This window comes from Oncorhynchus keta, chromosome 34, assembly GCF_023373465.1.
Source record: "Oncorhynchus keta strain PuntledgeMale-10-30-2019 chromosome 34, Oket_V2, whole genome shotgun sequence".
Classification (NCBI taxonomy): Eukaryota; Metazoa; Chordata; class Actinopteri; order Salmoniformes; family Salmonidae; genus Oncorhynchus; species Oncorhynchus keta.
The window spans coordinates 5657611-5670351 of NC_068454.1; the positions used below are offsets into that span (position 1 = coordinate 5657611).

At 44.7% G+C, this 12741-nt stretch overlaps 1 protein-coding gene across 1 annotated transcript; it reads right to left on the reverse strand.

Annotated features, from left to right (window-relative positions):
• Positions 1-232: 232 nt before the first annotated feature.
• LOC127914849 (keratin-associated protein 10-3-like) lies at positions 233-12531 on the reverse strand. Its single transcript, XM_052492599.1, has 3 exons — positions 12451-12531; positions 1015-1155; positions 233-973 (listed from the first exon to the last, which is right to left on the reverse strand). The coding sequence occupies exons 1-3, from the start codon at positions 12529-12531 to the stop codon at positions 233-235; spliced, it is 963 nt and encodes a 320-aa protein (XP_052348559.1).
• Positions 12532-12741: the final 210 nt, after the last annotated feature.

A 12741-nucleotide genomic window follows, 5' to 3' on the forward strand; every position in this document is an offset into this window, starting at 1 on the left:
ACCAAGGGGACAACAAGGGCCGACACCAGGGCCGACACCAAGGGGACACCAACGACACAAGGGCTGACACAAGGGCTGACACAAGGGGCAATGGCCGACACCAAGGACCGACTCAAGGGCCGACACAAGGGCCGACACAAGGGCTGACACAAGGGCCGACACAAGGGCCGACACAAGGGCACAACACAAGGGCCGACACAAGGGACACAAGGGCCGACACCAAGGGCCGACATCAAGGTCCGACACCAGGGCCGGCTGACACAAGGCCGACACAAGGGCCGACACCAAGGGCCGACACAAGGGCCGACACAAGGGCCGACACAAGGGCCGACACCAAGGGCCGACACCAAGGGCCGACACCAAGGGCCGACACCAAGGGCCGACACCAAGGGCCGACATCAAGGACCGACACCAAGGGCCGACACAAGGGCTGACACAAGGGCCGGCACAAGGGCCGACACCAAGGGCCGACACAAGGGCCGACACCAAGGGCTGACACAAGGGCCGACACAAGGGCCGACACAAGGGCCGACACAAGGGCTGACACAAGGGCTGACACAAGGGCTGACAGAACCAAGGGCTGACACGAGGGCTGACACAAGGGCTGACACAATGGCCGACAGAAGGGCTGACACAAGGGCTGACACAAGGGCTGACACAAGGGCTGACAGAACCAAGGGCTGACACGAGGGCTGACACAAGGGCTGACACAAGGGCCGACACCAAGGGCCGACACAAGGGCCGACACAAGGGCCGACAGGGCTGACACAAGGGCTGACACCAAGGGCCGACACGAGGGCAGACACAAGGGCTGACACCAAGGGCCGACACAAGGGCTGACACCAAGGGCTGACACAAGGGCTGACACAAGGGCTGAGACAAGGGCCGACACAAGGGCTGACACAAGGGCTGACACAAGGGCTGACACAAGGGCTGACAGAACCAAGGGCTGACACGAGGGCTGACACAAGGGCTGACACAAGGGCCGACACAAGGGCCGACACAAGGGCCGACACAAGGGCCGACACCAAGGGCCGACACAAGGGCTGACACAAGGGCTGACACAAGGGCTGACACAAGGGCCGACACAAGGGCCGACACAAGGGCCGACACAAGGGCCGACACAAGGGCCGACACCAAGGGCCGACACAAGGGCTGACACAAGGGCTGACACAAGGGCTGACACAAGGGCTGAGACAAGGGCTGAGACAAGGGCTGACAGAAGGGCAGACACAAGTTCTGACAGAAGGGCTGACAGAACCAAGGGCTGACACAAGGGCTGACAGAACCAAGGGCTGACAGAAGGGCTGACAGAAGGTCTGACAGAAGGTCTGACAGAAGGGCTGACAGAACCAAGGGCTGACAGAAGGGCTGACAGAACCAAGGGCTGACAGAATCACACATCCTATCAGCATGTCAGCCAGTGGCCCGAAATGAAAGAGATACAGTGGCATGACATCGAAGGTTAAAATGGGGGCATGACTTCTTAGCCCCGCCTCCCTGCCCTCCACCCTGGGCTGAATCTCTCCACGTGTAGAATGAGTCCTCAGAGGTACATGTTTGTTCACACACATATCTGAGACCAAGATTCAATACTTCCTTCCGAGGAAATGTGTGTATTTGTAAGTCAGCGCGTGTGTCTGTCTATATGAAAAAAACGTATCAGGTTGTGTTACTGTAAATTACACCCTTTCTTATATAGTATTAAGATGAATTTAACTTGTGTTGTTTGAGTCTGTTATACCTACTACTCTGTACCCTATGTCATGACATCATTATAGTTTTACATTTACATTTACATTTAAGTCATTAACAAATCATTATGTAATAAAGGCGTAATATATCTGTGTGTGTTTGAGACTGTGAAGAAGAGAATCCAACCACTGTCGTCGTCTTCCTTTCAGAACTCCACAAATAGCATAAAGAATTCCAAGTGGCACACATCACAGTGTGAGACCTGCAAGGAGGATTGGACACTTCTGTCTGTGAGGGTTCTGACGTCACCAAATGGATGGAACCGTTTAGGATAATCTAATGCCAAGCCCCAGGTCCATCACGCCAGGATGGGTAAACACACACACACAAACACACACACACACACACACACACACACACACACACACACACACACACACACACACACACACACACACACACACACACACACACACACACACACACACGTGAGTACACACAAATCAAAAACCACCTGCTATTTTTCATTTTAAGAGCATATAAGCTCTGCATACATTAATACTAAACTAAATAAGAGCGGTCGAGCTCAGGCTATAATGTACTAGTTCTGATGTTTATGTACACTATATATGCACTATAAAATCCCTATATAATACACTGTGTCTATGCTATATAATACACTATATATAAACTATAGAGACACTCAGGGTTGGGGAGTAACAGATTACATGTCTGTTGATTACATTAAAGTGCCCAATCAGTCCTCCACGACAACAAAATCCTAAACAACAGAGTAGGACTGGCTAATAAGTCCTTGATTTTTGGGGGTTATGCTCAGGTAACACAATTTGACTAATCTGTACTTCCATATTTCCAAGTCCTATTCTTGAAGATCAAGGGTTATTGTTATGTATTGGAATGACTGTGATTCTGATAGACTTTTGTTTTTAACGTAAAGATGTAATTTAATCGTATTATTTATATGTAGTAGACAGCGATAGGTTAGAAGAAGCCTACATAACCAACCCATAAAGTAAAATGTAACATCCATATATGCCCAGCTATGTAAACTTTAATGCAATAGATGTCTTTGAATGGTACATTTTCATCGTCTTATAATAAATATCTCTTTAAGGGAAAGTATTTTAAAAGTAGCGGAATGTACTCAGATTATAATACTGAGTTTGGGTAATCCAACAGTTACGTTACTGATTACAAGTTTGTATTAGTTAGTAACTAGTAACTATTTAATTAGTAATTACTAAGTAATTAGTAACTGTAACGGAATATATTTATAAAGTAAACTACCCAACCCTGAATACAACATATATCTACACTATATGACACACACACACACATATATAGTACACTACAAATACACAATATGTATATATATATATATACTATACACATTTTTTAATAATGGATTTAATGGTGCTCCGTGGGATGTTCAAAGTTTTGGATATTTTTTTTATAACCCAAACATGATCTGTACCTCTCCACAACCTTGTCCCTGAGCTGTTTGGAGACCTGTTTGGACCTGCATGACAACGCACCAGTGCACAAAGCGAGGTCCGTACAGAAAATGGTTTGTTGAAATAGGTGTGGAAGAACTTGACTGACCTGCACAGAGCCCTGACCTCAACCCCATCGTACACATTAGGGATGAATTTGAATGCTGACTGCGCGCCAGGCATAATCGTTTGTGCCCAACCTCATGAATGCTCTTGTGGCTAAATGGAAGCAAGTCCCTGCAGCAATTTTCCAACATCTAGTGGAAAGCCTTCACAGCAAAAGGGGGGGACCAACTCCATATTAATGTCCATGATTTTGGAATGAGATGTTCGATTAGCAGATGTCCACATACTTTGATAATATATTGTATATCTTGATCTTCTATGTTCCTCTAAGGTTAAAAAGTGGAGCACGTTGATCTGGGTATTTTGACTACATTCATTTTACACCAGCTGTGGTCTTGTCACACACACACACACACACACACACACACACACACACACACACACACACACACACACACACACACACACACACACACAGATAAACAGCTCTGCATCCCCCGAAAATGTCCCAACAGAACCATAAACAACCCAACAGAACCATAACCAACCCAACAGAACCATAAACAACCCAACAGAACCATAAACAACCCAACAGAACCATAAACAACCCAACAGAACCATAAACAACCCAACAGAACCATAAACAACCCAACAGAACCATAAACAACCCAACAGAACCATAAACAACCCAACAGAACCATAAACAACCCAACAGAACCATAAACAACCCAACAGAACCATAAACAACCCAACAGAACCATAAACAACCCAACAGAACCATAAACAACCCAACAGAACCTTATGGGAAATGTGCCAGAAGTAAAAACCGACTTTATCCTGTAGAACTGTTGGACATGTCAGACATTCATTGACAGGGCCTGAGATCAATGAATTTCCGAAAGCATATTCCTTCACATCGGGACAACTACCCCCTCCCATTAATGCCCCCCACAGATACTGAACTTCCCATCTGAGCGGACAGCTTATAATGTAGTGTGTAACGTCTGCTTCCAACTCACACCCTCAAACACGTAGATCCCCTGAACGTAGTTCACTTTCTAGTCCACCTTCAAGCTCACACTCTCAAACACATAGATCCCCTGAACGTAGCTCACTTTCCAGCTCACACTCTCAAACACGTAGATCCCCTGAACGTAGCTCACTTTCCAGCCCACCTTCTAGCTCACACTCTCAAACACGTAGATCCCCTGAACGCAGCTCACTTTCCAGCCCACCTTCAAGCTCACACTCTCAAACACATAGATCCCCTGAATGTGTAACAGTATAGCTTCTGTCCCTCTCCTCGCCCCTACCTGGGCTCAAACCAGGGACCCTCTGCACACATCAACAACAGCCACCCTCGAAGCATCGTGACACATCGCGCCACAAAAGCCACGGCCCTTGCAGAGCAAGGGGAACAACTATTTCAAGGTCTCAGAGCGAGTGACGTCACCGATTGAAACACTATTAGCGCGCACCACCGCTAACTATCTAGCCATTTCACATCGGTTACAAATGCAGCTCACTCACCAGATCCCAATCACCTGAATTCTGATCACCTGTTCACACACCTGTATGTCATTTACACACATTATTGAGTTCAGTTCTTTGCGTCTTTCCATCATTGTGAGGTATTGTTTGTTTTTGTCCACATTCACTATTCGGCGCTGTTAACTTCTTGGATATAGGGGGCGCTCTTTTAATTTATGGATAAAAAAACGTTCCCGTTTTAAACAAGATATTTTGTCACTAAAAGATGCTCGACTATGCATATAATTGACAGCTTTGGAAAGACAACACTCTGACGTTTCCAAAACTGCAAAGATATTGTCTGTGAGTGCCACAGAACTAATGCTACAGGCGAAACCAAGATGAAATTTCATACAGGAAGTGCCCCAGAATTTGAATGCGCTGTGTTCCAATGTCTCCTTATATGGCTGTGTATGGGTCACGAATGAGCTTAGACTTTCTGTCGTTTCCCCAAGGTGTCAACAGCATTGTGACGTATTTGTAGGCAAATCATTGGAAGATTGACCCTCTTGATTCTAGCCGTCCTGGATCCGGGATCGTGAATACAGCCTCAAGCTCATTAACATAACGCAACGTTAACTATTCATGAAAATCGCAAATAAAATAAAGTAAATATATTAGCTCTCAAGCTTAGCCTTTTGTTAACAGCACTGTCATCTCAGATTTTCAAAATATGCTTTTCAACCATAGCAAAAACAAGCATTTGTGTAACAGTATTGATAGCTAGCGTAGCATTTAGCATTAGCATTCAGCGGGCAACATTTTCACAAAAACAAGAAAAGCATTCAAATAAAATAATTTACCTTTGAAGAACTTCGGATGGTTTCAATGAGGAGACTCTCAGTTAGATAGCAAATGTTCCGTTTTTCCTGAAAGATTCTTTGTGTAGGAGAAATCGCTCCGTTTTGTTCGTCACGTTTGGCTACCAAAAAAAAAATGAAAATTCAGTCATCAAAACGCCGAAATTTTTTCCAAATTAACTCCATAATATCGACTGAAACATGGTAAACGTTGTTTAGTATCCAAAAAGATTATTTGTGTAGAAGAGAGTGGGAGAGGGAGTGGGAGAGGGAGAGGGACAGAGACAGAGGGAGAGGGAGTGGGAGAGGGAGAGGGACAGAGACAGAGGGAGAGGAGCGAGAGGGAGAGGGAGTGGGAGAGGGACAGAGCGAGAGGGAGAGGGAGTGGGAGAGGGAGAGGGACAGAGACAGAGCGAGAGGGAGAGGGAGGGAGAGGGAGAGGGGACAGAGCGAGAGGGAGAGGGAGTGGGAGAGGGGAGAGGGAGACAGAGCGAGAGGGAGAGGGAGAGGGACAGAGACAGAGCGAGAGGGAGAGGGAGTGGGAGAGGGAGAGGGACAGAGACAGAGCGAGAGGGAGTGGGAGAGGGAGAGGGACAGAGACAGAGCGAGAGGGAGAGGGAGTGGGAGAGGGAGAGGGAGAGGGAGAGGGAGAGGGAGTGGGAGAGGGAGGGGGAGGGAGAGGGAGAGGGAGAGGGAGAGGGAGAGGGGAGGGAGAGGGAGAGGGACAGAGACAGAGCGAGAGGGAGGGAGAGCGAGAGGGAGAGCGAGAGGGAGAGGGAGTGGGAGAGGGAGAGGGACAGAGACAGAGCGAGAGGGAGTGGGAGAGGGAGAGGGACAGAGACAGAGCGAGAGGGAGTGGGAGAGGGAGAGGGACAGAGACAGAGATATTTTACCGACTTCTATGGTGCAACAGTGTTTTCTTCAAATGCATCTTCCAAAATGTCTCTTCTTATTAAAACATGTTACCTGGGTTTGATCTTGTCCGGGCATAAGAGTCACTGTAAGGGCATAAAGTAGTTCATCATGGGTCCTCATTCCTCCATGTTGGTCCTGCACTTTTTATCCTTGAATGCATCGTTATCATTCGCATCCATGACAACCAGAATGGGAGTTTATTTGAAACATCATTTGGAGAAGAAGCCTACATTTTTGTGTGTATCTTGTGTAACGTTGTTTCATCTGTGTGAATTACAGGGAGATGCTCTGTCGAGGATTTGGAGGACTACATTAACCTTACTGTCTCCATTAGCAGTGAGAGAAGCTGCTATCGAGGCTTGGGACTTATTCACTCTCAATCTCTTCTGTTCTGCCGCAAAGCCTCGTAAAAACTCTGAAGTGTTCACACAAAGTTCAATTGAATTTTTCCCCTGTTAGACATGAACATGGTCATTGAGCAGAGACACTCGCCTATTTACAAGACTGTTCAGATCCTACTGTAGAGTTTATTGATGCATTTATAACCAAGTGGGAAGCTGGTAATTACCAGTTGTAAAAGTCATACATATGAGTTGGGTGCATTCACTTTTTGAACTGGGAAATACCAAACACAGAAGTCATTACAAGGCTTGTGATTGTTTTGCTATTTCTTTCCCATAAAAACTCTATCCAGAACTGAAAATAAAATGGTGCCCTTATTTGTTAACAATATGGTGCCCTTATTTGTTAACAATATGGTGCCCTTATTTGTGAACAATATGGTGCCCTTATTTGTTAACAATATGGTGCCCTTATTTGTTAACAATATGGTGCCCTTATTTGTTAACAATATGGTGCCCTTATTTGTTAACAATATGGTGCCCTTATTTGTTACAATATGGTGCCCTTATTTGTTACAATATGGTGCCCTTATTTGTTACAATATGGTGCCCTTATTTGTGAACAATGTATTTGCAATCTACTACATTGTTGTAGCTATTGTATCATTTTATTTTTTATTTTTTGTAGTAATTGTGCATTGGAAGTTATTTAAATTGTGTACTGATATCACAGAGGAACCCAGTCACATATATTACCATAGCCTCTTCCCACCAGACAGACAGAAAGACAGACAGTGCTCGGTCACACCACTGAGTGTATCGTGGTTACTAAAGCATATCACAATATTTCATGGTATTGGCTTCCACGTGTCATCAGCTAATACACAATTTAAAAGTGTTGTTTGTGGTATTTTCTAAATCTCAGCAAATACGTCAACTAATGTGAGATCTGTCAACATACAGTAACACATTTCTTTATTAAGGGTGGAGCAAGACAAGAAGAAAAGTCAAAGCCTAACTAAAATACCCTAGCCATACCACATGCTGTACAACTCCTTGAAGTAGACACACTCTTAGAAAAAAGGTGCTAGTGTAAATTTAGCTTCCGCCCCTCTCCTCGCCCCTATCTGGCATCGAACCAGGGACCCTCTGCACACATCAACAACTAACACCCTCGAAACATCGTTGCCCATCGCTCCACAAAAGCCACGGCCCTTGCAGAGCAAGGGGAAGAACAACTTCAAGGTCTCAGAGCGAGTGACGTCACCGATTGAAACCTTATTAGCGAGCACCACCATTTCACATCGGTTACACTAGCTAGAACCTAAAAGGGTTATCATTATCTGTCTCCATAGGAGAACCATTTGAAGAACAGTTTTTGGGGTCCAGGTAGAACCCTAATGATTCCATGTAAGACACTTTTGGGTTCCAAAAGTGTTCTACCTGGAACAAAAAAATGATTATCCAATGGGGACAGCAGAATATCCCTTCCGGAACCCTTTTTTGTGAGAGTGTAGAGTAATATGACCAGCCATGCTATCTCACTAGACTACAGTAATTAGTATGTATCAGCGGCTGTTGGATAAAAGTGTCTGCTACATGGCAGATGTGATATGATATTATATTAAAGCCAACTACTAGACTAGAATAATGCTAGCATTTCTCTCTTCTGCCTAACAAGTCACAATCTAATATAATCGTCAAGTAAACAGTTTTCACCAGGTATGACGGTTGCAGGAGAATGCTTACTTGCAAGCTCCCTCAACAGTGTAGTTCAACATCAACAAGAAAAATTCAAAGTCACAAACAAGTAGTAAGATATGCAAGTAGTATGCAAAGTAATAAAACGGGTATGTACGAAATAGGATAAACAGATAGATACAGTGAAACAGTACAGTGGCTTGCCAAAGTATTCACCCCCTTGGCACTTTTCCTATATTGTTGCCTTACAACCTGGAATTAACCTGGAATTAATCAAATGGATTTTTGGAGGTTATATCATTTTATTTACACAACTACCATTTTGAAGATCCAAATATTTTTTATTGTGAAACATACAAGAAATAAGACACACACACAAAAAAACTGAAAACGTAAGTGTGCATAACTATTCTCCCCCCAAAGTCAGTACTTTGTAGAGCCACCTTTTGCAGCAATTACAGCTGCAGGTCTCTTGGGGTATGTCTCTATTAGCTTGGCACATCTAACCACTGGGATTTCTGCCCCTTCTTCAAGGCAATACTGCTCCAGTTCCTTCAAGTTGGATGGGTTCCACTGATGTACAGCAATCTTTTAGTCATACCACAGATTCTCAATTGGATTGAGGTCTGGGCTTTGATTAGGCCATTCAAAGACATTTAAATGTTTCCCCTTAAACCACTTGAGTGTTGTTTAGCAGTATGCTAGGGTCATTGTCCTGCTGGAAGGTGAACCTACGTCCCAGTCTCAAATCTCTGAAAGACTGACTGTTTCCCAGTCCCTGACGATGGAAAACACCCGCACAGCATGATGCTGCCACCACCATGCTTCACTGTGGGGATGATGTTCTTGGGGTGATGAGAGTTGTTGGGTTTGTGCCAGGCATAGCGTTTTAATTGACAGCCAAAAATATCAATTTTAGTCTCATCTGACCAGAGTACATTCTTCCATATGTTTGGGAAGTCTCCCACATGCCTTTTGGTGAACACCAAACTTGTTTTCTTTTATTTTTATTTTACCAATGGCTTTTTGCTGGCCTCTCTCCCATAAAGCCCAGCTCTGTGGAGCTTGCAGCTTAAAGTGGTCCTATGGACAGATACTCCAAACTCCGCTGTGGAGCTTTGCACCTCCTTCAGGGTTATCGTTGGTCTCTTTGTTGCCTCTCTGATTAATGCCCTCCTTGCCTGGTCTGTGAGTTTTGGTGGGCGGCCAACTCTTAGCAGGTTTGTTGTGGTGCCATATTCTTTCAAATGTTTTAGTAATGGATTTAATGGTGCTCCGTGGGATGTTCAAAGTTTTGGATATTTTTTTATAACTTAAAACCCTAATCTGTACTTCTCCACAACCTTGTCCCTGATCTGTTTGGAGAGCTCCTTGTTCTTGCCTGGCTTTGTGGTGTTGCAGACTCTGGGGTCTTTCAGAGCAGGTGTGTATATATACTGAGATCACGTGTCACCTAGATTGCACACAGGTGGACTTTATTTAACTAATTATGTGACCTGAAGGTAATTGGTTCCACCAGATCTTATTTAGGGGCTTCATGGCAAAGAGGGGTGAAAACATAAACACACACCACTTTTCTGTTTTTTATTTTGTGTAATTTTTTAAAACAAGTACATTGTTTTATTTCACTTCACCAATTTGGACTATTTTGTGTCCATTAAAATGAAATCCAAATAAAAATCCAATTAAATTACAGTTTGTAATGCAACAAAATAGGAAAAGTGCCAAAGGTGTTGAAAATTTTGCAAGGCACTGTTTTAAATTATGAATGTGCTTTGTCAAGTATGACTGTATTTACAGATATACTGTGGATTGTGTCTTGGTTTCGTAATTTAATAAATAGTATATAAATAAAACAGCAGCATTTTAACACCATGTAAAAATCTAATGATGTATTATTCAAATATCATTGGTCGACTGAGAAAAACTAATTGGTACAATTTAAGGCCGAGTGGCAAACAATTATTATTTCACTAGGGACGGAGGTGTGAGCATGAGGGTGTGGTCAGGTATGGGGGTGTGGTCAGTGATGGGGGTGTGGTCAGGGATGGGGGTGTGGTCAGGGATGGGGGTGTGGTCAGGGATGGGGGTGTGGTCAGGGATGGGGGTGTGGTCAGGGATGAGGGTGTGGTCAGGGATGGGGGTGTGGTCAGGGATGGGGGTCTGGTCAGGGATTGGGGTGTGGGTGTGGTCAGGGATGGGGGTGTGGTCAGGGATGAAGGTGTGAGCATGAGGCTCTGGATAGGGATGGGGGTGTGGTCAGGGATGGGGGTCTGGTCAGGGATGAAGGTGTGAGCATGAGGCTCTGGATAGGGATGGGGGTGTGGTCAGGGATGGGGGTCTGGTCAGGGATGAGGGTCTGGTCAGGAATGGGGGTGTGGTCAGGGATGGGGGTCTGGTCAGGGATGAGGGTGTGGTCAGGGATGGGTGTGTGGTCAGGTATGGGGGTGTGGTCAGGGATGAGGGATGTTTGTGTTTCTGTGAAAGGGATGGATGTGTGTGTATGTGCGTGTGCGTGTGTGTGTGTGTGTGTGCGTGAGAGAGAGAGAGAGTGTTGGTGTTTCTGTGAAAGGGATGGATGTGTGAAGACTCAGGGTAAATAGTCTCTAGTTGCTCTATGTCTTCTGGTCCAGGTCATGTCACTGCTTACCTGTCTCAGGCGAGAGTGACAGGACCTCTGTCTGCTTCTGCTAAGTGGGGAATCCTGGGTATAGGTCTGATAGAACAGTGGACACAGTAAGATGAGGAAGTGTGGGCAGCATTGACCTTCTTTATCACACTTTATAGGATTATAGAAGAGAGAGAGAGAGAGCGATGGAGAGAGAGAGGGAGAGAGAGAGAGGGAGAGAGAGGAGAGAGAGAGAGAGAGAGAGAGAGAGAGAGAGAGAGAGAGAGAGAGAGAGAGAGAGAGAAAAGGACAGATCATTTTGCAGATATCCACTGCATATGCAAACACAGTAATAGGGTGACTTTTACAGCCAAGTTTATCAATTCCCTCTAATTCCCCTGTCATGACGCGACTGGCTATTTTCCCCTGGCCGAGCACATTCCCAGCTACAGGTCCACTCTTTCTCACTGCTGTTACATAGGGATCCTGTCTTGATAGAGGAGAAACAGTGGTGGGTATGGGATGTAATGGGAGCAGGTTCAGGAATGTTGCAGCCTTTACCTTATCTCACAGTGACCTACACAGGTCTTCTCTTATCTCACAGTGACCTGCACAGGTCTTATCTTATCTCACAGTGACCTACACAGGTCTTATCTTATAGTAACCTACACAGGTCTTATCTTATCTCACAGTAACCTACACAGGTCTTATCTTATCTCACAGTGACCTACACAGGTCTTATCTTATAGTAACCTACACAGGTCTTATCTTATCTCACAGCAACCTACACAAGTTTTATCTCACAAGAACTTACACAGGTCTTATCTCACAGTGACCTACACAGGTCTTATCTTATAGTAACCTACACAGGTCTTATCTTATCTCACAGTAACCTACACAGGTCTTATCTTATAGTAACCTACACAGGTCTTATCTTATCTCACAGTAACCTACACAGGTCTTATCTTATAGTAACCTACACAGGTCTTATCTTATCTCACAGTAACCTACACAAGTTTTATCTCACAAGAACTTACACAGGTCTTATCTTATCTCACAGTAACCTACACAGGTCTTATCTTATAGTAACCTACACAGGTCTTATATTATCTCACAGTGACCTACACAGGTCTTATCCTCTCTCACAGTAACTTACGCAGGTCGTATCCTCTCTCACAGTAACTTACACAGGTCTTATCCTCTCTCACAGTAACTTACGCAGGTCGTATCCTCTCTCACAGTAACTTACACAGGTCTTATCCTCTCTCACAGTAACTTACACAGGCATTTAGGTCCAGGACAGGGTTTTCATCACTCCTCTGTCCCTGTATCCGTGCCACGTGCAGGGGTGAAGTGACCATGATTTAGTTACTAGGAGACAACCAGGCTGTGCCAATCACTGGATTCACATTTACATTTACATCACTGGATTCACATTTACATCACTGGATTCACATTTACATTTACATCACTGGATTCACATTTACATTTACATCACTGGATTCACATTTACATTTACATCACTGGATTCACATTTACATTTACATCACTGGATTCACATTTACATTTAC

Excerpts from the sequence above, each read along its gene's own strand:
- LOC127914849 (XM_052492599.1), bottom strand. The coding sequence starts at position 12,531 with ATGGTCACTTCACCCCTGCACGTGGCACGGATACAGGGACAGAGGAGT. Across the intron at positions 1,156-12,450 it reads TCCTGGACCTAAATGCCTGT|CCCTTGTGTCGGCCCTTGGT; the intron begins GTAAGTTACTGT and ends CCCTTGTGTCAG. Across the intron at positions 974-1,014 it reads CCCTTGGTGTCGGCCCTTGT|CCCTTGTGTCAGCCCTCGTG; the intron begins GTCGGCCCTTGT and ends CCCTTGTGTCAG.